We start from the raw sequence: 26,016 nt of genomic DNA, 5'->3' as shown, positions 1-26,016 counted from the left end.
ATTTTTCGCCTTGGCAAGTACTCGTTTTTGATTCCGGTTCTTGGCCGAGAATCGAGGAATCGAACCGACCCATCACTACCGGTAACCTAAGTGTACATTTACCCTGTCGAAAAATCAGACACTTCTTCACTTCCCTGCCACTCTGCTCCCTCCATTTTCCCTCTCACAACCTTTAGCTGGCCCTGAATGTAGCTAATGGTAGGTGACGTCATAAGAGGTAGCATTTTCTTTGCTGAGTTTGCATGAAGTCATCATCACAAGGAATTTTAGAGGCAGGAAAGAAAAAGCCACAAATGCAATACAGATATTATGTATTTTCTTTAGTCAATCTCAATAATATTTGCAATTTTCTCTTCTAACCCACATCTAATTTGGTGAAACAAATACTCTTAATTCTCTTTGCTTAATGCTCACCACTCCAGTTAATCCTTTATTTGCAATTTTCAGGATGGAACTCATCATAAAGACATGTAAAGCAAAGTGATTTGCGGCACCACAGGCTAGGCAGTGTACTGGCCTTCCACATCCAAATCTCGGTAAAGAATTTAGGGGCATTCCTAAATTCAATCCCTGCGTGTAATGTGGATTACACTAGTTGTGCAGTACACCGTCCGTCGGATGGGACGTTAAGCTGTGGTCCCCTTGGCGCCTTTCGTTAAGAGCAGGCTAATGCCCACGCCAGGTTTCTATCCACCCTTCATCCTCAGTTCCTAATCCCAAGCTGATCCATTCCTGATTTAAATATTTAAAAAAACTCTTTTAAAAACATATTTCATAGTAGTAACGAAGATAAGAAAACGAACTTTAAAAATTTAAACAATGAAGTTCTTAAAAATTAACGCAAAAAAAAGTTCCTTGAGCTCGCATCGATCTCGCTACCTTCACCTCCACAGTCGGACACCATATCCACTGGGCTGTCGCCCTATTGTTAAACAAGGGCATTCAAAACAGCATATATAGCGTACCTTCATTTTTAACGATTTTTAATTGCTTTTTTCTCAGAATTTTACGAGAAGTGCGTCGTCTCGCTTCGGCATATTACATTTGTACCCATAAACTACCGATTCGCAAAATTTGAGCTCGATCGGCGATGCGAAGGTCGTGTATTCCCCTTGTAAGCATGTGATGTAGGTGCGTAACATAGATCACAATGAGCAATCAACTTATTTTCATTTTATCTTTCGTATTCTCAGTTTATTCCCTATATTCCCAAACAATCCCCATAATTTATTTCAACAACGCCTTAGCAACCCAATATATTCATAATCTGCATTTTGACGTTAAAACGGCAATTATTTTTGCCAAATTTGCATTTTAGCCCCTGCATAGACCATTTTCTATCCACTGCCTCAGTCTGTAATCAGTGGATACCGTGTGGTGACGTCACGCTCCGATGGCGGCGTGTTTTCAAGCAGCCGATGAAGATTAATTTTTAAAGACTCATAACTCCACTAAAAAACATTATTCATCCGCGAAATTTTCGGCGAGTACATTTGAGGTAGGGACCTTCTAATTCTAGTACTCCAAAAAAATTGTGCATGTTCCCCATTGACGTAGGAAGTTGATTTTACAAGGTAACTGCGCTGAAACATGTTAGTAAAACTTAGGCACTTCAGTGCAGATTTAATATGGAAATGAAAATTTGTTTGCTCTAACCAAACAATCCTTGTTTATATTCTTTTAGGTATAAAAAATGGGCTGAAATAGATGGAATTCCTTATGAAAGTGGGGATAAGATGAAATCCTACTACCTCTGTGGGCGCCACTTCCACCGTAACCAGTTTCGCACTGGCTCTCGATCTAATATCATTTATGGAGCTGTGCCAACCATCACCAGGAAACAATGGGAGAAAGAAAACAAGTCTGGTGCTTTGGCTTATGTGGAAACTGAGAGAGATCAGACTTCACCTCCTTCACTTCTCCTGACTGTTGCCATTGATGCAAGTGTTTCATCTTTTCCTGTGATATCTCCATCTGTGTCTGGGAATGAAATTACATATCACAGTAATGAAAATCAAAAACCTACTTATGCATTGACTACTCCATCTGTATCAAGAGTTAAGTCTAGAGCTTCTAGTCATGGAGCTGTTGGTTATATCAAAAGTGCTCCCCCTGCTTCCCTAGATGGATACCCAAGTGATCAAGTTTTGGATGGTGACAAATGGAAGGACGTGCTTTTGTTGGAGTGCATCTCAAGAGAGAAGACATAATTCCCTTAAATGACAATATAAGTACACATTAAATTCTATGATGATGCTCAAAATGATGAGCATTCTTGAGGGGAATCATAGTAAAGAATCTTGAACCAGTAATGCCATCAAAGATTTGCTGCAAATTCAGGTGAGTGCATGCTTGTCTTATCTTTTAATTGTGACAGCATTTTACATGCTTTTGGCAATGAATTCAGAATTGAAATTAGCGTAATAGAGTTATTAATGGTTTTAGTGCGTGCAGAGCATTTTGTTAGATGTTTATTGGTAATCAGTTTATCTCCATCAGGTGCTTAGGTATGGAAGCATCACTAACTTAATGAAACCTAAGAAAAATAAGGATAAACTAGGTAAAATCAAGGAATGGTTCGAAGAATCAGTGCAGAAATGGAGGGAAAATGGCTTTGAGGTCATTGACTGTATCTGACCTGCCGTTGGCTCAAGAGCAAATGGTTTCTACTAATGCTGATTGTGGGAAGCATACATATATGAATGGTAAGTAATGAGTAATGGTATGTTTGATTTCATATTGAATTTTGGTCATGGCAGTAAGGCGAGTGCATGCATAATTAGGTAGCTAATGTATACCATAGGATTTTTTTAATGCTTAGAAACGAAAAAATATTTAGGTGCACAATAAAGGCCTTCATCAGAATGCAAAATATTGTACCACTCCACCTGAGTAGAAGCGTGTGAGAGGTGGAAGATACTTATGGTCCCTTCCGTATACTTGTTGATGCATTGTTCATAAGGGTGGGGCTGCTGCCTTTTCCCTGAGCCACACGTGCATCTTTTAGTAGAATCTATTTTGCCTTCCTGCACATTAATGGCATGTAAGGCAGTGGTTTGGGTGGTCTGGTCAGGGCTGTTGGTTGGTGGACTGTGAAGGACTAGGTGTCTTGACTGCCTCAAGACCTGTGGGTGCATATGAAATTTTTGGATGAAGTAGAAGAGAAAATGCTTATTAGGTACATAGTCATTCTGTTCTTACAGAATGACTGTACCAATAAGCCTATTTCTGTAAACCTATTCTTACTTGCTATATTCAAAAGCATTCTTCATTTGTGAATATTATTGTCATTTTTATGTATGTATTATTATACATTGCAAATTTATTTTATTTCAGGAGTGTTCCCTCACTAAGCTTAAATGGTCCACTCTGATGTCAAGATCTTGTGCTGTGTGGGATGACAAAATAATGTGTGCCAATTGAAGGTACATGGGGGTATTAAAGGCTATAAATGTCTGGTGTGTGATATGAAACTCTATTTTATTAACTGTACGGCTTCCTACTCTCGCTGCTAGTCACAGTTGGGAGACACTACATGTGTAGGGAGATACTGGAATGTCTTGGAGAAGGCTTCATCCAAATAACCATTTGATTTGTGATTGCAAGAAGAATATTTTTTTGTGCAATCACTTCCAAGCTTCCCAGCTTATCCCAAGAAAACACATCAAAATTCATGTCATGTGAAACAATGTGAATAATGTTTTGGCTGATTTTCAAAATTGTTGTGAATTCAAAGGAAGTAAGGTTAAGTAAAAGCCTGAGCTGTACAGTGATATTTCTTTTTTATTTTGAAAATTTTGGAGCTGCCTGTGTGTTGTATCAGGGTTTCCTCTGCATTGCATTTTCCCTCTCTTCAGTTTGACTATCATAGGAAAATGCTTTGTTAAATATCGTTTGGTTTTAATTGGAATTGGAGTCTCCTAATTCCTGACACGTTTATGTACTCAACCCTTATTTTTCCAAAAAAATTCAGTGGGTTGAAACCAAATGATATTTATATCTGAAGACCATATTGGGCCACAGAAGAAATTTTTGTGCTGTCAGAAGGAGAAATTGCTTCTCATTGAGAATGGGATATCTTCCAAAGCCTCCTATATAGCCAATGACAGTTCAAATGTGCAGAAGAGCACTCTTAGGTGTCTTTTTTTCCTTGAACATATTTGTGATTAAGGATTTTAAATTTCCCCTTATTTTGCTTGCTGCCTTGCCGAGGGAATTAATTGCCTTTGGTTGGGAACCTTTTGTGTCCAAACCATTATTTGCGAATGCCTATTCTTCTATTGATGTGATATTGTCTGTCTGGAACATTCTATTGTTGTTTTTGGAGGTTTAACTGCTTTGCTTAATTTGTTAAGACAATATATTTGGTTGCTGAAAAGCTGACTGAGCTCATATGTGCAAATGGACTAGCACAGTGAAAACGGTATGATGAAATATTCAGCTTGCCATATAAGCCTCCAGAAGTGATTCTGTGTGGAGCTGAAAGTGAATACTAAATCCTCAGACCTCCCTCAGTCTGAAATCATAAATGCCAGTATGAGTTCTGGGAAGCAGTTCTCCTCAATGGCCAATGACAACCCTCGTATCTTCTTCACTCACAGTAAAAGCCTACTTATATGGCTAAAATGTTAGATTCCTCAGCAATCATTCCTTGTCACATTTTATACTTTGGGTACTCACTCCGTATAAAAGATTGAATTTTGATCCTAGAAAGGCGGTTCTTCAGGTTAGCAGGGTTCTTCAGGTTAGCATTAAGTTTCTAATTATGGTACCAAATAGTGTATACTATTATGGTCTTTCAGCTCCTATATCTGATCCTGGCAAAGGATGTAGAATAAGGTTGATCAGAGCCAGTATTAGATATTTGAGGTCATTGGATGGGAACAATGAGAAATCAAATAGTTGTTGCTGACCATGGAGTTCAGTTTTTCAGGTAAAGAAAAGAAATCATCAGTTTGCTTAATCTTAGAATCCCAGTGGGCGGGGGATTATAGAATACCCCCACAGTATCCCTGCTTGTCGTAAGAGGCGACTAAAAGGGTATGTGGATAACTACTGGATCACCTGTAGTAATATTGATATCCTCAATTAAAATTTTTACCAACTTCCACAGCAACAAAATACGTGCTCTTCGAGTTCATGAAGCTTGAATTGAGGTATCAGCAAATTATATACATGCAAAGGTTCATTTTGGGTACTCAATGTGACAAAAAATTTCTAAGAACGGAAGCTATTTGAAAGTTATCTTCCAAAATAGCCCAGGGGGTGTACGAGTACAAAAATCTGCCCTATCACTCCTGTGATGATTCGATTCATAATTTCTGTCTTTGCAGCATTTTTAATCCTTTGGTTATTATGTCTTCTAAGGATTCCAAATTTTCAAGCTGTAATTCTTTTTCAAGATAACATACTCCTACATGTTATCAAGAGTGTCCACTTTCATCTTTGATGCACAGAGCCATTTCTTTCATAAACCTTGACAAGTTGCAAATTTCTTGGGAGACCCAAGGCTTTTGGCAGCTTGTTCTCGAATAGTTTCTACTTTTTACCGGTGAAATGGGGAAGCAGTAGTCAAAGCTTCATAGGTATGATGAGTAAAAACTATAGAACCTGTTATTGAAAGAGGACAGGTTATAAATGTTTCACCACTCATGGAAATTAAGCATTAGCATTTCTCAGAGTAGTAATATCTTCTTCTGAGAAGAATCTCTCATGAGGTTGCACACGTTTGAAAGGGACTAACTTTAATTGTGCTAATGGTAAGTAATGGTAAATGGTCTGATACACGAGAACTTCAGTTTCCACGGATGTTGGGTCAAAATTCGCACATGTAATCAAGGAGGGTCGTAGAGGTATAACTAACTCCTGATATTCAGATTGAGTGAAGAAGTAATATCTAGCAATGCCCATTTTTCCTATGAATCTAGGAGACCATAACAATTGAAGTCCCCAGTAATAAAAAGAGAAGTTTTCTCAACATCGCTATGAATTAGTTAAAAAAGTTAGAAATAGTTTTCCCAAAAAAAATACTAAAATTGCTAGGAGAGTGATAGATGGTCACTAAATGAATTTATTTCTTGCCAAGTTTAAGTGAAGTTACCCAGTATTCAAGCACCTTTGTTCTATCGTTATATTTAGTTGAATTAATACCCTCCTAGCAGCCGTTGGATTTACGCCCCCCTGGTAAAGCAATCCTTGAGAGCATACTTTGTGAATATGAGGTTCAGTAAGCCTTTTGCCAACAGGGTTGTTGAGGTGGAGGATTGGCACGTCATCCTCAAGTTTGCAGCATTCACTCAAATATCCAACTTTCCTAAAGGAAGAGTCTATAACTAAACAAAAATTTAGTTTTACCACATTCTCAAGCATCATTTGAAATGGCTTTATCTTACATGAAATTAGCTTAACAAGAATGTTCACCCCAGGAATGCACACTTGATTTGACTAATTGTGAGATGAAATATCGAATTAAATTATTATTTCTCAATCCCTTTTCTCCTTAACTTTCGTGACTTGACTATTTTATGAGAAATATTAACAGCAGCTCATGCTAATAAAGAGCAGAGTAGCAACAAAGACGAAAGCAACGTAGTTTTGATACGCAATCATATTCAAAGACAAGTAATATAATAAGTATTACTTTTAGGTTGTGTACTATGTCAGGTGGTGGAAAGAGGTTAGGGTAGAATTGATGTTAGGGGGGGGGGGGAGGGAAGGGAAACTGTGGGTTAGCGTCATAGGGATTTTTCCGAGTAATATTGGAATGTGCAGGAGGGAGGGGGGGCGGGGTGTAACTGGATAAAGTGGTCATTAGGTTCCTTCTTTTTAACGATTTTAAGATTACTTGTTGCTCCCTGATGTCCAGGTGCGTCCCTTTCTTCACTCGGTGCAGCAACTCTGGAGTAAAATACGCTTGGTGGCCTTATTCTTTCTTGCAAAACAGTGGTGTCCAGCATGAAAACTTATGATTTTTTTAAAGAGATGAACATTCAACCAGCTTATTACAACAAAATCTGAAACACTTTCTTCCTTCCATCAAAGACCCCATAAAGCCAGTCCTCAATAGTAGTTTACCTACTGAAATGTGGTGACTTGGACGCCGAATACTTGGGGCAAACTGGGAGGAGCCGAAGAAGACCGACGTGGCTGCGTTGAGAAAACTGGGATGTCCCAATTTGCCACTCACCCAGAAGCCCACCCACCCGCCTCTATGCATTCACAAAAAAGGTGCAGAAGGTGATGTGATAGCTCCACAACTCTAATAGAAATTTCTTGCTGTAACAATAAGTATACAGCATCAACCAACAAAAGCCGAGGCCGAAAGAATTGTTATGGCAAATTTATTTCAAGCAAACAGGAGAATAAAACAGCAACCAGTTCCGAGATTCAGAAGCTTTCCAGTGTTTCCCTGTTGATACACTGCAGGCCAAGGAATCTGCGGCAAATTTAAAGCGTACGTCATATCCCTCTGGTAGAAGTTGTCAGTCGGGTTCCTAGGTGGCGCGGATCGACATATATTCCAAAAGTTTGAAATTTGGTCGGTAGGTGGCGTCGGCGGCAAATTTGAATTCGCGCACGGTCGCCATGCAGATTGCTTTAATTGGTTTCTATAATTTCAATTTCACAAAAAAAATGAAGCGACAGAAAAAATTGAGCCAAAAACATTTAAAATCGACATAGGATAGGTTATATTGAAAGAAAACGGCCAATTGAGGAAATAACATTTATTAGCACTGATCGTTGGTAAACACAACAGATACAAGTAAAAATAATACTGTAAAAAATGAAAATAAATTCCAAATGCAATCAAAATCCATATCCCTTTAAGACCACATCCCATAGGGCAAGAACACAATAAGTTGCGACAATAGCAAAGGGATGGCATCTAATGATTCACGTAGTGATGCAAGCATATTAGCAAAAAGTAAAATGTCCCTTTAAGACCACATCCCACAGAGCAAGAACACAGAGTAAGTTGAGCCAATAGCAAAAGGGTGGCATTTCATGATTCACGTGGTGACACAAGCACAGGGCAAGCATCATAACAAAAAGTATGATGTCCCTTTAAGACAACATCCCACAGAGCAAGAACTCTCATTAGGTTTTGTCAATAGCAAAGGGATGGCATCTATATAATGATTCATGTGGTTACACAAGCATAGGGCAATCATCAAAGCAAACAGTATAATGTCCCTTTAAGACCACATCCAACAGGGCAATAACACAGAGTAAGTGGAGCCAATAGCATAGGGATGGCATCTCATGATTCACATGATGACACAAGCACAGGGCAAGCATCATAGCATAAAGTATAATGTCCCTTTAAGACTGCATCCCACAGGGCAAGAACACTCAGTAAGTTTTTTCAATAGCAAAGGAATGGCATCAAATCATTCATGCGGTTATACAAGCACAGGGCAATCATCATAGCAAAAAGTATAATGTCCCTTTAAGACTGCATCCCACAGGGCAAGAACACAAAGTAAGTTGTGACAATAGCAAAGGGATGGCATCTAATGATTCAGGCAGTGATACAAGCACGGGGCAAGCATTATAGTAAACAAAATCCTATGCCCCTTTAAGACCACATCCCACAGGGCAAGAAAACAGAGTAGTTCTAGGTTGGGACAAGATCTCAATTTCCTCCCATCCTGACTTTTCCTGACTTTTTCCTGACCAAAATCTTGATATATCCTGACTTTTTCTAGCGTTCGCCATAAGTTTTAACGCATGAAGAAAGATGTCATAAGAGGTCATATACAAGGAAATAGCTCAAAATATGCAACACTTCAGTATTTTTTAATTGTAATATCAGAAAAACTTACAAGAAATGTTACTACTGTACAGTACTACACGTTAGGTACTTTGGTACTTTCCAAACAAAATATGGCCACTGTGGACTAGCAATCATTGTGACTTAATCATTAGTCAAAACAGTAAAAAAAACAAGGTGAACAAAACAATCACAATTTACTTATTTTAAGTACACTTCACACATAATAATAGTTCTTTCATAGTGACTTTCCAAACAAAAAATGGCCACTGTGGACTAGCAATCACTGTGACTTAATCATTAGTCAAAACAGTAAAAAAAAAACAAGGTGAACAAAAAAATCACTATTTCCTTATTTTAAGTACACTTCACAAATTATCATAGTTCTTTCATAGTGACTTTCCAAACAAAATATGGCCACCGTGGACTAGCAATCATTGTGACTTAATCATTAGTCAAAACCGTAAAAAACAAGGTGAACAAAACAATCACAATTTACTTATTTTAAGTACACTTCACACATAATAATAGTTCTTTCATAGTGACTTTCCAAACAAAAAATGGCCACTGTGGACTAGCAATCACTGTGACTTAATCATTAGTCAAAACAGTAAAAAAAACAAGGTGAACAAAAAAATCACTATTTCCTCATTTTAAGTACACTTCACAAATTATCATAGTTCTTTCATATTGACTTTCCAAACAAAATATGGCCACTTTGGACTAGCAATCACTGTGACTTAATCATTAGTCAAAACAGTAAAAAAAACTTGGTGAACAAAAAAATCACTATTAATTTAAAGTGCACTTCACAAATTGTCTAAGTTAGAAACTCCATTGTTAAGTTAGAAAGTACCAGTCAACTTTTTTATTTCTTCATCAATGGCATCAGCCTCCTTCTGGCTTGATGCTAACACTTTCATCTTTTTGGCTTGAAGCTCCTTAACTTCAGTTCCAATCATCTTCTCATGGGTCCTTTTTTTTTCGACCTCAGCGTCCTCAGATCGGCGCTGCTTCTTTGCTTCTTCATACTCGGAGCGCGCGTGCCGAAATCTGTTGATCATTTCAGCAGATATTTTTATGTTTTCTACGCCACCAGCAGCGTTGACTGAGTCGTACACTTGGCGCTGAGCCACCTAAGACATATCTAATTGGTTCTCTACTATTATCTCCTTATTGATGGAGAAGCCACGCTCGATGAAAGCTTGGCCATGGCTTATGATCAGAGCCATTTTAATCACTTTCACTAAACCATCTGAGCACTTATAACGATCCCAGATACCTCTCCAGAAATGATCTAGTCTCTGCCTCTGACGATCATATTCTTGACAGGCGTTAGCAAATACTTGTTTGTCACAGAGCACCTTAAAGTCAGACAAAATAGTGTCGCACTCACTTGCAGGAAGCCAATTGCGGCTGTGCAGTTGTTCCAAGAAGCCGTTCAGTCGAGTAGAAACGGCAGTTTTGGAATGTGAAATCAGTTCTGGGTCACAAAAAGTTATGGCTCTGCAGAGTTTGTAATTCAAGGGAGCCTTTTCAAGAATTTTACTAACCATAGCCTTCAGCAGGAGCACACACTCCTCCTTGAACTTCAGCATTTCTGGAGTAGATACTTGTACTTTTTTGAGAGCGTCCTTTACAGAAAAACTAAAATTGAAGTTCTTCACAGGAATCAGATTGTCTTCATTGGTAATGTCAACTTTACATACATCTGACTTTCGATTTACATAATCATTCTTGACAAAATGTCTAAGCAGGTTCGACACTAAGTTCGACAGGTCCGTGTGCAAGAACGGCGCCATTGGGTCATTGGTTTGATAAGTAGTCAAGAATGGCTCAACAAGTCTTGCAACATATGAGAAGAAGGCTAACTTAGGCCCCAACATCTTATCTTCAACAGCTTTTGCAACATACAAGAAGCCGGCAGATTTTATTTTATCCTCTTCAGGTCCAGTTCTCACTTTTTCAATAAAAGTTTTTACGTTTGGCAATATTTTGATGCAATTATCGGCACCAGGTGCATTATTCAACCACCTCACTGCACAATACTTATTTGGGAAAGTAGTAGAGCCTGTCCACTCTGTATACTTACTGCGACGGGCAGGCACATTCTTAAATATATTGTATAAGGCCCTGAGAAACATGACAATATTCCAGCCACACTTACTAACCCCCTCTTTGAAGGAATTATGAACTACGTGCAAACCACAGGACCCCATGAGCAGCAGCAGTGGCTCATCCTCACCAAACTCTGTTTTCATATAAATCTGGAGATCTTTCAGGAACTTGACATTAACATTCGGGCCATCCATGCCAACCATAAGCACATGAGACTGCACACTTCTAGGAATTGCTGTGCAGTATGCCGATATGAGATCAGTCGCCCTTGAGCGACCCAGGAACACTGAATCATAATATTTCGTCACCGTTTCATTTTGATCATCACACCAAAATTTAATGGCAAGATCCATTTGAGTCTTCTGGCTACACTTATTGAGACTCTCGTCAAATAAAACTACCACAAAATCCAGTTTGGTTAACTTAGATGTGATAACATCATGGAAATGTGGGGCTAAACCATGTACAAGTGAATAGGCGATTTTGTTCCGACCCAATTCCATTTTTGCAGCAATCATACTATCTGGGAACATTGTGGGAAATAACTGCACTGCCTTGCCCCCAGAAGACAAAGAAGTATGGCTCGTTACACAATAGATACACCACAAAATCTCAGCTTTGGTAGTATCTTGCTTCATTAACCAGGTGTTAAGACCTTGCAAACCAGCAGTCTTCGGGACGGCGATAACTTCGTTGGTACATCGCGCACATGGGCATGAACATGTGCAGGCAGGTGAAGCTGGTGTGGGGTCATCGGGATCGTCCCGAGGGTCTTCTGCAGTCCCACCCGATGCTGAGGAACCAGGTGCCGCCGCCGTGGGGTTCACCGACGCGGATGTAGAGGTAGAGGGAGTTGCTGTAGTCACCTACAAAAATCAGGCTGGGGTAGAGAACCAGAAAACCCCGAAGATTTTACAAATAACTCACCATCACTTACCTTCTTAGCGGAAGGCAAACAAAATATCTTGATCCCGTAACAGCTCTTCTTGTTCTCGACGGCAGTATTGTGGTGGGTTGATGACAGGTGTTTAGTCAGGGCACCGCGACCCATGTTGCCGAGTTGATTCGTCTTGCAGCACACCGAGCAGTAGAAAGATGTTGGTTTTCCTTCTGGCAATCCATGCTTTAATGCAGTCGAAGTCTTTGGTGAGAAGCAGCTGAAATGAAGCTCCTTTGACCAATCCTCGTTCCAATACGTCTGCTTTCCCCCGACCATGACTAGAGACGAAATGGGCCTCAGCATTCGGGTCTGAAAATAATACAATCTCATTTTGAACTACAGCACCATTAAGTTTCAATGAATAGTCGAATGGAGTGGATAAAATAACACGACAGTGAGTTTGCTAATATTCGTGACAGCCTACCTTCAATGAAGAAAACGCAACCTCCGCTGCTCTCCAGGCACACCGACTCGTCCGGACTCGTCACCGTCGCACTGTTATTGTTGACCCGCCGCGGGCGTAGACCCGGGGAGCGCGTGGGATGGCGGGGGGTGTGGGGGGAAAGGCGCGGAAAAGGAGCGACCGTGGAGCCAAGGTTTAGAGCCTAAGGTTGCCTCACTCGCTTCTGCGCATGAGCCTACCAAGCCGCTACTATGTCACAGACGACCCAATGCAACTTTGCTATTGCATTGTCGTATGGTAGTACAGAATTCATTTAAGGTTCCTGAGACGCTGCGTCGCCATGCGTTCAACACAATGTAGTCAATATTTCCTGCGCTTTCTCCGTTAATGGTCTCAGTAGTCCACAAATGATAAAATGACTTTTTGTGGAAGAAGAGCGCGTTACACTGCCGTGTATGCCGGCCTCCCGCTATACAGTGGCGACGTGCTCAAACTGTCAGAAACGAAGAAAGCTGGACGAAACGTCTCATACTACACGTGGGCACTTGAATTTAGGAATCCTTTTATTTCATGGATATACAAATCGGCACCAACAACCTCTTAATACCCCTCACACGTTAAAAAAATATCGCTGAAAGTGAATCGGTCAAAATTAATATGTATATATACCAAAGAAGTGATGTACAAGATTTGCGATGCTCCTATCACATGTGATAAGCTAGATTTTTTTCCACTTTTGAGATAAATTACCTAACATACTTATTCGTGCAAAGACAATTATGTTTTTACATCATCAACCCGAAAGGCATGACCTCCACTGTATCCCCATTGTAAGAAATCATTCAACCTCATTTCTAGACGTGAGACTAAAAACTAGTTGTAATTTTATTATTTTGTACGCCATTAAATAATACAGAGCAATTTTCCAGGCAATGGCTGAGCAGAATAACCCATAACATGTGATAATTGAAGTTCAAAAATATTTTAGCGCATTAAAAATATTTCTCAGGCATCACGGGAAAGATCGTAAATCGCATGATAGAAACCTATATTTTTTATGGTAATTATTCCTTCACTCGAACAAGCTATAAATTGGTAGTCTTGCTAAACTTCTAAGGTAAATTAGGATAAACCGTTTCAATTTTTTTTCTTTTCACGTCATATGTACTTGCAACTGTATTGAATCAGAACCTCTTCCAAGTGAAGGATTCTTTTTACTTTTGAGATTTTAGCCTGGTTATCCGATCAAAAGTCATTAATTCAGGTATTGATACTTTGCTCCAGATTTATTGGTAATCTTCATTGCGTTCAGACTTTATACTTTTCTCTATTCTCAATTATCAACTAATTTTTCCAGAGCATGATAATGAACGACAAGACGCATGGTGAGAAAATAGCGTTTTGCAATGACATGGTCATCCTTAGTGAAAAGCATATGCATATATGTGTTTTAGTTTTATTTAGCTGATAGCATACCTGACGGGTGATCGAGAGGAGCTTTAAAAGTAGGCATATGAATTCAATTATAGTGCATCTGAATTAGCAATCGGTAATTTCAAAATTTATTTTATAATCAATGATCGTTATTTTTAAGTGACTCACATTGCTGAATGTTTTCTAGAAATTTTCTAAAAATGCTTTGACTCTTCTGAATTCTCTCTGAGCTCAATATTGAAGTTGGTTCCTTTTCAATAGTCTAAATTATTTGCTAAACGTTTGCCTAATTGGAACCGCTGCAGCAAGCGATGTAAAATTTCAACCCTTTTCACTTTTTGCACTCGTCACATGTTTATTTTATTTTTTGATTACTCCAAAGGATTTCATGCATGCATGCATGCATGAGAGGGTTAAGAGTGTCTAAAGGCCGTTTTACACGGTACACGGAATTGCGCAGTCTGACGTACGTGCGAAGGCGCAATCAAAATTGCGTCGTGTAAAGCGGTGAATTGCTAGAACACATGCGAGAACCTTGCCATGCAGCGGCAGGCAGAGCGACGCCAGCACTCCTTGCTTCGGCGGTGAAGGCGGCAGCCCAGTTCGGCACGGGTTAGCACGAGGGGAAGGGAGGCGGTGAGACAGCGCGGCGCGGGCGTTCTCGGCTCATCTTGCGGCTGTCGCTTGCCGCCAGTGCGGCGTGCGGTGGCCGGCGGCACAGCAAAAGGCACACAATCCGATCCATCCTGACTCTTCGGGCGCTCATCCTGACGATTTCCTGATTTTCCTGACCAAAACTTTTTTTCCTGACTATTTCCTGACTTTCCTGACTTTCCTGACTTGTCCCAACCTAGTAGTTGTCCAATTAGTAAGGAAATGGCATCAAATGATTCAGGCAGTGATACAAGCACAGGGCAAGCATTATAGTAAAATGTACAATTTCCCTTTAAGACCACATCCCACAGGGAAAGAACACAAAGTAAGTTGTGACAATAGCAAAGGGATTGCATCTAATGATTCAGGCAGTGATACAAGCACAGGGTAAGCATTATAGCAAAAAAAATCCTATGCCCCTTTAAGACCACATCCCACAGGGCAAGAAAACAGAGTAGTTGTCCAATTAGTAAGGGAATGGCATCAAATGATTCAGGCAGTGATACAAGCACAGGTTATACATTAAAAATAAATCCCTAATCACTTCAGGACCTCCCCCTAGCAAAAACAAAATATAGCAAAAAAAAACACTAGAAGAGAGACACTATGGATCTAATAAAACTGTAATTATACAAGTATGTAATCAAGTTTAGATATTAATGACATTTTCCATTAAAAAAATAATTTTACACCTCAAAGTGAAACACTACATGCTAATATGAAAGTCACAAAATACATTCCTATAAACATTAAACAGACATGCACTGATAACGCAATGAAAGCCTTAAAAATAACTACTCAAACTATTCTATTATTCCCTATTTACTATCCTTATATATTTTTCTATACCTACTATTACAATGCATTTAACTATATTTGCCTGAAGGGCCTTACCATGAATCTCATACAAAATGAAAGAAAAGTTGACTTCTTGGGACAACTCTTCCATTTTGTGAGAGAGTCGCTCTTCATGGCCTCTCACAGGCAATTCCTCCAGCAACCATGTAATCCCCTCCCCGATGGCGACCACTAACTCCTCAGTGGGACACTGAGAAGGTTCATGGTCTCCCCTCTGCATCTCAGGAAAGAGATTACATGGATCTGGATTGTCTGTGAGAAGGCATGAAGAGCACAAGTTACATGTGTTGTCCTTCAGAACTGTCCTTGCCACGTGTTGTGCAACGACTGCAACTGATTGCATTTCTTTGGCAGACAACTTCACCATTTTAGGTGATGTTCTATTGGCCACAGGAATCAATCCTAGAGCATATTCTTCATGCAATAGGGAAGAGCTATCCTCATTATCTCCACTGAAAAGCTCATTCAACCCTCTCAAAGAGCTGCAGTCATCAATTTCACAGTTACCACGTGAATTTGTGATAACCAATCCATTGATGACAGCAGTCTTCAAGGCTGAGACAAATTGATATGCATTTGGAGTGCGATTGCACCCACAATTTTGTCTAAATAGGTTGAATAAGTTTTCAATGGGATTCTGATTCAAACTTCGAGTGTTCATATGGCCGTACCTGCTTCCCACCCGCTCCCATAACATACTAATTCCCCTAAGGGTAGCTATCCACCCCATTATAGAAGGGGGAGGTCCTGAAATCGCATTGGGAGGAGGCACTTTCTTCCCCTTATATTTGGGCCGCCATTTGGGAGGGATGTGGTCTCCAGCAACCCCACGGCCCTTGAACATTTTTAGTGCCCTGATTTTCTCCTCCATGAGCCGGAATGTTTCCAAATGGTGGCTTCTGGCTGTCATTGGCACCCGGTGCATGCTACTGCTCCCAATCCTCTTCGCTCCCGCCTTATCTCCATTCATGGAATCGAAGAGGTTGTTCATCAGGAGCAGCAGCTCTGCTGTCCCCAGTGCAGCAGTTGGTAAAACAGCTGCAGATAAAGGGACAGAATGAGATCGCGAATATAATCTTGATCCAATATTATATGAGAGCTGATGAATGAACCTACCTCTACCAACTAAAGCCCCGACTCCCCGGCTAACATGGAGGCTGAAAACTGGGGCCGCAAGGAAAACCCTCATTTTCAAATAGCCCTCTGGGCTCAAATGGTTTTCCGTGAGCTTAAATAATCTGAAAATCACAAGAAATTAATGTGAAATGACACCAAGCAAAACAGCTGCAAATTTAAATGATAAACAATAGTAATTCCATTTTGAATAGCATCTTACCTTCCACATGGATTTTGGCCATCATCATCATATACCGCCCGCACATGGCTCCAAGATGCCCTCATCATGACCACATTGCCCCCTATAGTTACAGGAACCATGAAGTCATGTGCCCAGAACAAGTTCCGGACACACTTCAAAAGATGTGGAGGGTCAAAAATTGGGTAAATGTCCAGAAAACAACCCCCACCGATTCCACGGAAAATTTTTTCGTCATTCTATGTTATAAACCCTCCTAATTAACGTGGTGCTAGTCATTTCTTTCGCAAATGAATATTTTCCCATTTATTGACATTTTTAATTATCCACCCAAAACTACCTCCTTACCCTTTAATCACCAACTTTCGCGAGATTGGAGCAGCTCGAGGGATATTTTTTTCCAGTTGAACCCGAAACTACCCCCTTACCCGTTAATCACCAACTTACGCGACTAAAATCGAAGAATATTACATTGTCTTACCTTAAGCAGTTAGTTCTCCGGCTTCAGTGGGCGACGCGTCTTCCACATGGGATGGTTGGGGGGGGGGGGGGGGTATAAAGTCGCAGCCTGCAGGAAAAACTGATGAAGTAGCTGATTCTTCGGTGTGGCACAGATGAATAAGTATCGCGACAGATACTGTTGCAAATATTCGGAACGATTCCCGGGACGCCTCACCCACTCCTTCACGTCACGCCACAGCCTCTCAATGTTTTGCGTGTGGACGGCAGGGCTATCGGGGTTCACAAAATTTTCGCTGTGGTTCACAGTATGGTGAACGTACCCGAGATCTCTGATATTACAATATCCCTTCCAGCAGTCACTATAAACCGTCGACCCACGTCGAATGAACTTTTCAATGAGTGGCTCCAAGCTTGCTCGATCACGTTTCTCAGGTAAAGGGACGATGAATTTCTTTTTTGAATGCCTTTCGATCCCACCGAATAGCCAAATTTGTTTAACACCGCGCCCTCGCTGATATTTTCTTCTGGCGATGAGGGTCTCGTCAATCTCCACTATCACTCCTTCGCCACCAATAGGAGACTGATTTCTTACCCAGTGTTCAGTAACTTCGCTGCAAAAGGACCGCCAATCCACGCTAGTGGTTCTTGAGAAGCCCAAACACTCTGTGATTGCGTCGTGATCCCAGTGTTTGGACAGCCAGTGGTTGACGAAGATCAGAAGTTTCCAGGGTGGAAAATGCAGGCCCGAAAGGAAAGTTCCTTTCAAAGCGGAAACCTGATAATTACACCGTTTCCTTTTCTTAGTTTTCGGAACCACGTGGGTTGCTGGACAACGCCAGAGAAGTCTATCTTCGGAAAAGTGACAGAGAGCACCACAAATACCGCACTTCACAGAAGGTGCAATGACACCGTGGCGTCGTAAAAATGTTATGGCGGCGTCTTCCTTTTTATGAAAAGCCGATATATTGTCGAAAGCGTGCATGAAACCAGAACATGTGACCACAAGTGACCACGTGAGAACGTTCGCGTTTCTCAGAGTCGACGGGACTGATCGCGTTTCTCAGAGTCGACGGGACTGATACCTGATACTCCCTCCCCTCATGCGCATGTGAACTTCCCCTCATGCGCCTGTGAACCTCGCCTCCGGCGTCAGTGTCGACACCTACCATACAAAGAGGAGTACTACGTGTCCATCTGCCTAGACCCCATGCGCCCTCTTGAAACCCGACTTGCGAACTTCTTCCGATTTGAAACAGCCTACCCCGTCGCGCCATTACTGATTCCTTGGCCTGATACACTGCAAGGTGTACGCCAAACGTCATTAGGTGGCCTGTTGCTCAAAAGAATCTTATCAACATAACCTTTCCTTTTCCCAATGCACCATGCTTCCCGGTGATGCTATCAAACCACGGCCGAAAGAATTGGCGAACTACTCCTTCGGCCACAAAGCATATAATCCGGAATAAACTATGAAGAAGGATCAATACTCTGTTAGGCGAATAACACCATTCTTGCTCACACCAGTCTCCACAGCAACTTTTGCCTGCGTTATCATTTTCTTTCAATTTATCAATGAAGGTGGAGGGATAACAATGGGATGTATTACCTCATGTGCTTTTTCTATAGCAACTACCTCCCCTTCATGCTCACAAAAAGAGCAGCCATATCTCCCATTGCAAGAAACCATCCCTTGTATATCGCTGCGAGCCCGAGCGTCCACAGTGCACTCACTTCAGTGTTTATCACATGGAGATTTTCAGGATGATGCCACTTCAAACCTTTTCCCAGATTTCGGGGGGAATTCACTAAGGATTGAAGGAAGGTATTCATGACTGGTGTTTTATAACCAAACCGAAGACCTGCAATGCACACATTTTGCTCCCTAATATTCTGTGGCAAGCTTGCTATGCTGGACAAAACGGGTCAAATTTGGGAATTTGAACTTTTAAATACTGGTACACCATCAGCGTTCCATAACAAAGCAATGGGATACTCTTCTGTCATGCTGTGATGTCAGGCCGCCATCACAAATATCGGTGAATATGCCACTGACTGACGTCTTAAACTTCAAATATTTATATAAATGGCGAACTTCCATTTAAGTTTCAAGAGTCTCCTCAAGTGGAACTTCCAAAAAAACTCCCCCTACTTCAATAGACAGTAAAACCACTTGTCTGTTTCCACACAATTTTATTTAAACCAACCATGGTTTCGGCAACTCGTGCCATTATCAAGGTACATAGCCTTGGGTGACAGCCTTTTTATATTGGTAGAGTTTTTCAGGAGGGGGGTTATTGGGGAATATTCCGAGGCTGAATGCCTATAATGCTTTTTACAATCATTAAAGCACGAATTGAAAGGCATATTGTTAGAATTTACTACGATCATCGAATATGCCTTCGTAAGAACTTGTAGATACATCTCTGATTGCTTGATTTTTCCCTAGGAGTGTCTGGATGGGAACCTACAGGGAAAGCAATGATGGTATCAATGATTTTCAAGGCAACTTAACACAAATTTTAGTGGTCTCCCCTTAGAATGTTGACTATGATAAATATTTAATAACCTAAGTCCCCATTACAAGTACGTACGAATAGATTATTAGATACAGATTGTACTTGTGTATTTCGCTGTTACTAAACTCGTACCATCAGTATAATAATATATCATAAAAAGTACCACACGCGTAACTTAGCCTTCTCTGTTTGAATCTATATGCTTCTTGAAGACACGCCTCTTAAATTCCTCCTCCATCTGAATGATATTTCCAGCAGCCTTGGCATTGGTTACCTCATGATCCTTGATTGCGCATGCAATCTCTGCTTATCTCTTCCGGATCCGCTGGATGCCATCCTCCTTTTCATTGTAAGATGCAATGTGCTCCAGCCTAGCTTCCATCTCCTTCTCAATGGCCACTTCCCTGGTAAATCGTGCCCTTTTCGCACTGGAAGAGGTCCCTGCACCTTGCATCCTCGGAGTGTATGCTTCCTCTAACGGTCTGTCGTCAAAATCTGAGGAAATATTATAAAGTATACCGTTGATTAACGAAAAACATCCGATAACATTCCTGGAAATGTATCAAGAAACTCAACTTCAATCATTATGATTATATTTGATATCCAATTACAACTTCCAAAATTCGCAGAAAAATAACAACATAATACGCAAATGCTAGTATGATTCAGGTGAATTTCTCCTTAACGAACACCTCCTACACCTCGGACGCGTAACTATAATGTCAACCAGCAACTTCGTCTCATCCCTTGCGAGGCGTACCATACGGCTGTCCTCCATTTTTGATTAACGAATACAGTTTTTTTGTCTCCCGGCCTCCTGGCGCAATGAACTGTGGGCAGCAAACGTCACACGAAACGTCATGGAAGCATGACGCAGATAATAGAATTTCAGCGATCCACTCAACACCCATTACTTCGAGGAGGAAGAATTTGGTTTCGTTGTAGGAACGTTCTTGACTGCGAATAGTAGGTGGAGATACAACTGTAACTCTTCCCACTCCGGCGAAGAGTAAGAGAAAGTATCGTTTAGAAATACGGCCCATGTGCTCTTCACTTCTTTTTAAAAGAGAAAGGGCTCAAACCTTGTAATGTAATGGGAACCTTTGACCTTTGCGTGAGGCTTCTCAAATTTGACACTGTTGAAACATTGAGACAATCCGTGGTAGACCTTCAAAAGACCCTGGACAAATAGTTAAAGTTTTCTCTGCAGCCTCTTTTTAAAGTTTTTTGGAAGTGTTTTTGGTGCTTGTGGAAGATTGTCTTCCAAGCGCTGAATCGGTGTCTCTCTGGAAGAAGCAATTTTAAAACTTGAAAACAGACAGAACGAGCATATGGAACCCAAGTAACTTGTACCAAACCATATCCCCTAAAGCAAGCAAGTCTAATTATGCACACTCTTTGAACGAAGACATCAGATGCAGTGGATTACTTTATGCATAACTTTTGTAATTAAACCCCGCACGGGGGGAAGAGAGTAATCTCTTCCTTTGGGGAGCCGCGCCCCCACGGACCCGAGCCCACCGGGGAGACAACCTCGTCAAAAAACCCTTCGCACGCTAGGATAGCGTCCAGACAGCATGTGACTCTGCTGTGCTGAGTAGCCGATACATCTGGCGTCCAGATTCACCCACGTGTTTGCCGTGCGTGGAGACCCGTACAAGGGGGAGAAGGGGATCCTGGTGGGTGAGTTCTCCGGCTCCCAGCTGGGCGTCGGAAACCCGGTATGGGCCGGAGTTCAATACCCCACTTCGGCCCTGGATTCCCCGAAAAACGGGCGGCCGAGAAGAGCCCAGCTCGGTCAATCGGCTCCTGGCGGCTGGGGAGCTCGGCGGCTCCTTCCGAGCGTACGCCAGGACGGGTTAGTGCTAGAGATATGGGGGTCTCCGTAGGGCGGCCGAAGGTGCGTGGGTTCGGAGGGCCCCCGCGCTGGAGGTTCTAACCCAAAAGAGACCCCCTATCAAAGGTTCCTATATCCCTTGGGTAGCCCTGGCGACCACACCGGATCTCGGTGTGGCGTCCCGAATGTGTGGCTCCGTGGTGGGTGGGGAGCCCAGGGGATGAATTATGTTCTTACTTTCATGGAGACGATTACTCTTCCTCCACCAAAAAGATCCCGCCCGGACACGGGCGGAGGAGAAAAGTCTTTTGAAAGCTCGAAGCGTTTTTTGTCTATGAAATGCGCCAAAGAAGGTGACACTCTGAAAAAGGTGTCTCCCTTTTTCATAAAAAAAGCTATGCAATCGATAATTACTGGAGAGCCAAATTCGGTGAAAAAACTAAGAGATGGTACCCTACTAATAGAGACTGCGAACAACATCCAAGCTGAAAAATTGCTTAAAACTGAAAAATTACACGACATCCCAGTTAAAGTCGAGATCCACCGCACTCTAAATACCTCTAAGGGAGTAATAAGTCACTACGACCTTCTTTACGTGGAACCAGAAGAGATCAAGAGAGAGATGGCCCCCCAGGGCGTCATCGACTGCCGCAGACTGACTACGAAGCGAAACGGTGAAGTGATAAATACCACGTCAGTAATTCTCACGTTCGCTCTAGACAAACTGCCCGTTAAAGTCTTCTTAGGATACGAATCTGTAACTGTGCGACCATTCTTCCCTCAACCGATGCGCTGCTTCCAATGCCAAAAATTCGGCCACATCGCACCGCGATGTGAGGGCAAGGCCACCTGCCCGCGCTGCGGCAAGGACAAGCACGATGGGGACAAATGTGCGGAAGCGGCCTGCTGCGTGAATTGCGAGGGTACCCACGCGGCTTACTCTCGCGATTGCCCGAAAATGAAAGAGGAACGGAAGATTATGGAAATAAAAACTATGGAAAAAATATCTTACCTGGAGGCAAGGAAAAAGTTCAAAGCCCTTAGTGCCCCCTCTTTCTCGCGTTCCTTTGCCGCAATCGCCTCTGCTCCAGTTAAGAAGTGCACCATTTCTACACAGACGGAACCTGAAAAGCAGATAGATTTATTAAAAAAAACAAATGCGAGTAACAATAGCAATACTAAAAAAAACACCCCTAACTCCTCCGTAGTGTCTCCCAAAAATACAACAAAGAAAACCACCAGAAAACCTGACCAGCGAGAGAAAACTCCCTCTCCTGGTCCCTCCGGCAAAGGTATGGAACCGATGCAGGAGGACATAGACGAAGATCTCTGTATTTCGGACACAGAGATCGAAAAAGTCAGGAATAAGGGAAGGAAAAGTCGCTTAAAGCGATGATTCCACAGACTTCCGGACTAATGCTGCTCCAAGTTTCAATATTGACATCCTTTTTTTTCTGTTTTTATTTATCTTTTACCCTTTTTAAACCCTTTTTATGAATTTTATATTACAATGGAATTGTAATGGATTTTATCGGCATAAGGAGGAGCTGGCTGTTTTAATAAATGATTTTAACCCTTTCTGTATATGTTTGCAGGAAACGCGTTTTAAAGATACAGACAAGGGATATTTAAAACATTTTAACACTTTTAGACTGGACGATACTAGTGGCCAACGAGCCCATGGTGGAGTTTCGGTTTTTGTCCGGGAGGCTCTTTACACCTCCCGAATAAATCTTAACACACCGTTCCAAGCGGTAGCGGTGACGGTGCACGCTCCCGAGGCGATAACGGTGTGCAACGTTTACCTGCCGGAGGGTGCACCCGTCACCCGTTTTAATCTAGAATCCCTTGTTCACCAGCTACCTCAGCCTTTTATTTTACTCGGAGATTTTAATGCTCACGATCGTCTATGGGGAAGCACCCCGGAACAGTGCAACCGCAGGGGACGTATTTTATCAAGTTTTATTAGTGATTTTAACCTTTTTTTACTCAATAACGGCGAGAAAACCCGTTTTAACTCTTATAGCGGCGATTCTTCCTCCATTGACTTGAGTATTTTATCGACTAGTTTGGTCAATAAACTCAAACTCTCTGTGCATAAGGATCTTAGTGGGAGCGATCACTTTCCCCTTTTAATCAAAAGGGAGCAAAATATAAACCCCGATTTTATTAGACCAGGCTGTTGGATTGTCCGGAAAGCTGATTGGCATCTTTTTAACTCAAATTTTAACTACGTGTGGGATAAAAACAACGACTGTGTAACAAACGTAAATCTTTTGACATCCAGCATCATTCAAGCCGCCGAAATTAGCATACCACGATCTCGAAGCATCCTTCCAAGAAATGCGGTGCCATGGTGGAATGAAACCTGCGCAGAAGCCATTAAAAAACGTAAGAAAGCTCTCCGAATTTTCAACAAGTATCCTACAGCAAATAATCTCTCCGCTTTTCGGCGACTAAGAGCGAAAGCGCGTCAGGTAATAAAGGACGCAAAGAGGATTTCTTGGATGAATTTTGTCTCCGGTGTCAACCACAGGACTCCACTTGCACAGGTATGGCGTAAGGTGAGGAGCATATCGGGTAGCAGCCAGCATCTAGGTATATCCTTCCTAGAAGTCGAAGGAAAGGTTATCACTTCTCCAGCTGCGATAGGGAACGTATTCGCCCAATTACTCGCCAAAGTGAGCAGCGACGAATGCTATGACCCTTCTTTTGCGATCCTCAAGAAAAGGCTCGAGAACGTCCCTATATCCTTTATGGAGCCTAAAACAACGGCAGACTACAATATGCCATTTACCATTTGGGAGCTGAAATCTGCCATCCATGACTCCCACGACACGTCCCCAGGACCCGACGAGATCCACAATGCCTTCCTCCGAAATCTATCGGAATCGGCGTTGCTGGAAATCCTTGAAACTTTTAATCAGCTCTGGGCCAATGGGGATTTTCCTCCGTCCTGGCGGGAGTCCGTCATTGTCCCCATCCCAAAACATGGAAAAGACCGAGCTGACCCGAATTCTTACCGGCCGATTTCTCTCACCAGCTGCCTGTGCAAGTTAATGGAGCGAATGGTAAATCGACGTCTCATTTGGTGGCTGGAGCGTCGAAAACTCCTCTCTAGGATACAATGCGGATTCAGACGGAACCGTTCCACAATGGACCACTTGGTCAGAATTGAAAATTTCATCCAAGAAGCCTTCCTTCTCCGCCAACACGTAGTCGGTGTATTTTTCGACTTAGAGAAGGCTTACGACCGGGTCTGGCGACGTAAGATTCTACGCGTATTACGCGAGTGGGGTTTTAGAGGCTGTTTGCCCATTTTTATACAAAATTTTTTAACCAACCGTGTTTTTAAAGTAAGGACGGGACAGTTGTTGTCAAATTTTTACCCCCTTGACAACGGAGTTCCCCAAGGCTCGGTTCTGAGCGTGACGTTGTTCGCTATTGCGATCAACGACATAGCTCACTGCATCAAGGAGCCAGTGTTAGGGTCACTGTTTGTGGATGATCTCGCGATTTTCTGCAGATCATCTAGGGTCGTGAATGCATCGCGTATGGCGCAACTCACCATCAATAAACTTCACAAATGGACCCAAAATAACGGCTTCCTTTTCTCTTTGGAGAAAACAAAGTGCGTTCACTTTTCTCGCACTCGGGGCGTCCATGTAAATCCCACGTTACACCTAGGTGGTAGAAACCTCCCATTTGTGGAATCAGTCCGTTTTCTGGGGATGACCCTCGACCACAAACTCAACTGGAAGGAGCACATTAATTCTGTCAAGGTAAACTGTTTGAAGTCTTTAAACATTTTAAAGTTTTTAAGCCACGCATCTTGGGGAGCAGACCGCACCACCTTAATTTTACTTTACCGCACACTGGTGCGGTCGAAATTAGACTACGGCTCATTCGTGTATGCGTCCGCACGCGAGACGTATTTGAAAGCACTTAATTCAGTGCACAACGCAGGTCTGCGACTATGCACTGGGGCGTTTAGGACCAGCCCGATTCCCAGTATATATACCGACGCAGGCGAGCCTCCTCTATGTTACCGAAGGACCTGGCTTCTTTGTAGCTACGTTTCCAAAATTTTAGCAATGACGAGTCACCCATGTTATAGTTTACTTTTTAAACCCCGTTTTATTAATGTTTTTAACCGAAGGACTAAAGCAACCAGACCAGTAAGCGTTCGTTTTAACGATTTTATTCGCGGATGCGAATTCACGCTACCTGAAGTGTATCCTGTTTCATTCTCGGAACACCCCCCTTGGATTACTCCCACTCCGGTGGTGAATATTCTTTCACGATCTCGACCGAAGTCTTCCACAACTCCCTCGGAGTACCAGCGTTTGTTTGCCATGTTCCGATGGAATCACCCCAACCTTACCCCCGTTTACACTGACGGTTCGAAAGATAACTCTGCTTGTGCATGTGCAGTGGTCTCCCCTATCCACGGGAACATCAGAGCAAAGCTTCACCCGATGTGCAGTGTGTACACGGCGGAGCTTTATGCCATAAGGACAGCTCTAGAAGCCCTAGATGACCACGGCGGCTCCTTTGTGATATGCACTGACTCCAGGAGCTCGCTACAAGCCATCTCTGGCTTCTCACCCGTGCACCCGATCGTGCAAGAAATACACTCTCTCCTGCTGACCCTTTCGAGAAAGGGTTTGAATATCCATTTTCTGTGGGTACCGGGACATGAGGGG

The 26,016-nt window shown here is 42.2% G+C and overlaps 2 protein-coding genes across 5 annotated transcripts in view; one reads left to right on the top strand and one right to left on the bottom strand.

The window, feature by feature from the left end:
- The window catches only part of LOC124168363, a 62,686-nt gene that overhangs the window by 9,428 nt on the left and 27,242 nt on the right, over positions 1 to 26,016 (top strand). The window contains exons 3-5 of one of the 3 annotated variants that reach the window (XR_006866922.1): positions 1,685 to 2,340; positions 2,500 to 2,705; positions 3,337 to 3,773. The exons of the other annotated variants lie outside the window; for them this stretch is intronic. The gene's annotated coding sequence lies outside the window, so the exon portion shown is untranslated. Of the gene's footprint in view, positions 1 to 1,684; positions 2,341 to 2,499; positions 2,706 to 3,336; positions 3,774 to 26,016 lie in introns of those variants that run through there. 3 annotated transcript variants of the gene reach the window in all.
- On the bottom strand, positions 9,768 to 14,523 carry LOC124168346. Of its 2 annotated transcripts, XM_046546546.1 has the most exons (3): positions 12,256 to 14,523; positions 11,829 to 12,140; positions 9,768 to 11,757 (listed from the first exon to the last, which is right to left on the bottom strand). In XM_046546546.1, the coding sequence occupies exons 2-3, from the start codon at positions 12,132 to 12,134 to the stop codon at positions 9,910 to 9,912; spliced, it is 2,154 nt and encodes a 717-aa protein (XP_046402502.1). In that variant the 5' UTR covers positions 12,135 to 12,140; positions 12,256 to 14,523; the 3' UTR covers positions 9,768 to 9,909. The 2 variants fall into 2 exon arrangements, with proteins under 2 accessions (XP_046402502.1, XP_046402493.1); XM_046546537.1 differs by having other exon boundaries at positions 11,829 to 14,523.

The sequence above is a fragment of the Ischnura elegans genome, chromosome 1 (assembly GCF_921293095.1).
Source record: "Ischnura elegans chromosome 1, ioIscEleg1.1, whole genome shotgun sequence".
NCBI classification, from domain to species: domain Eukaryota; kingdom Metazoa; phylum Arthropoda; class Insecta; order Odonata; family Coenagrionidae; genus Ischnura; species Ischnura elegans.
This window is presented reverse-complemented; position numbering and strand designations above follow the sequence as displayed.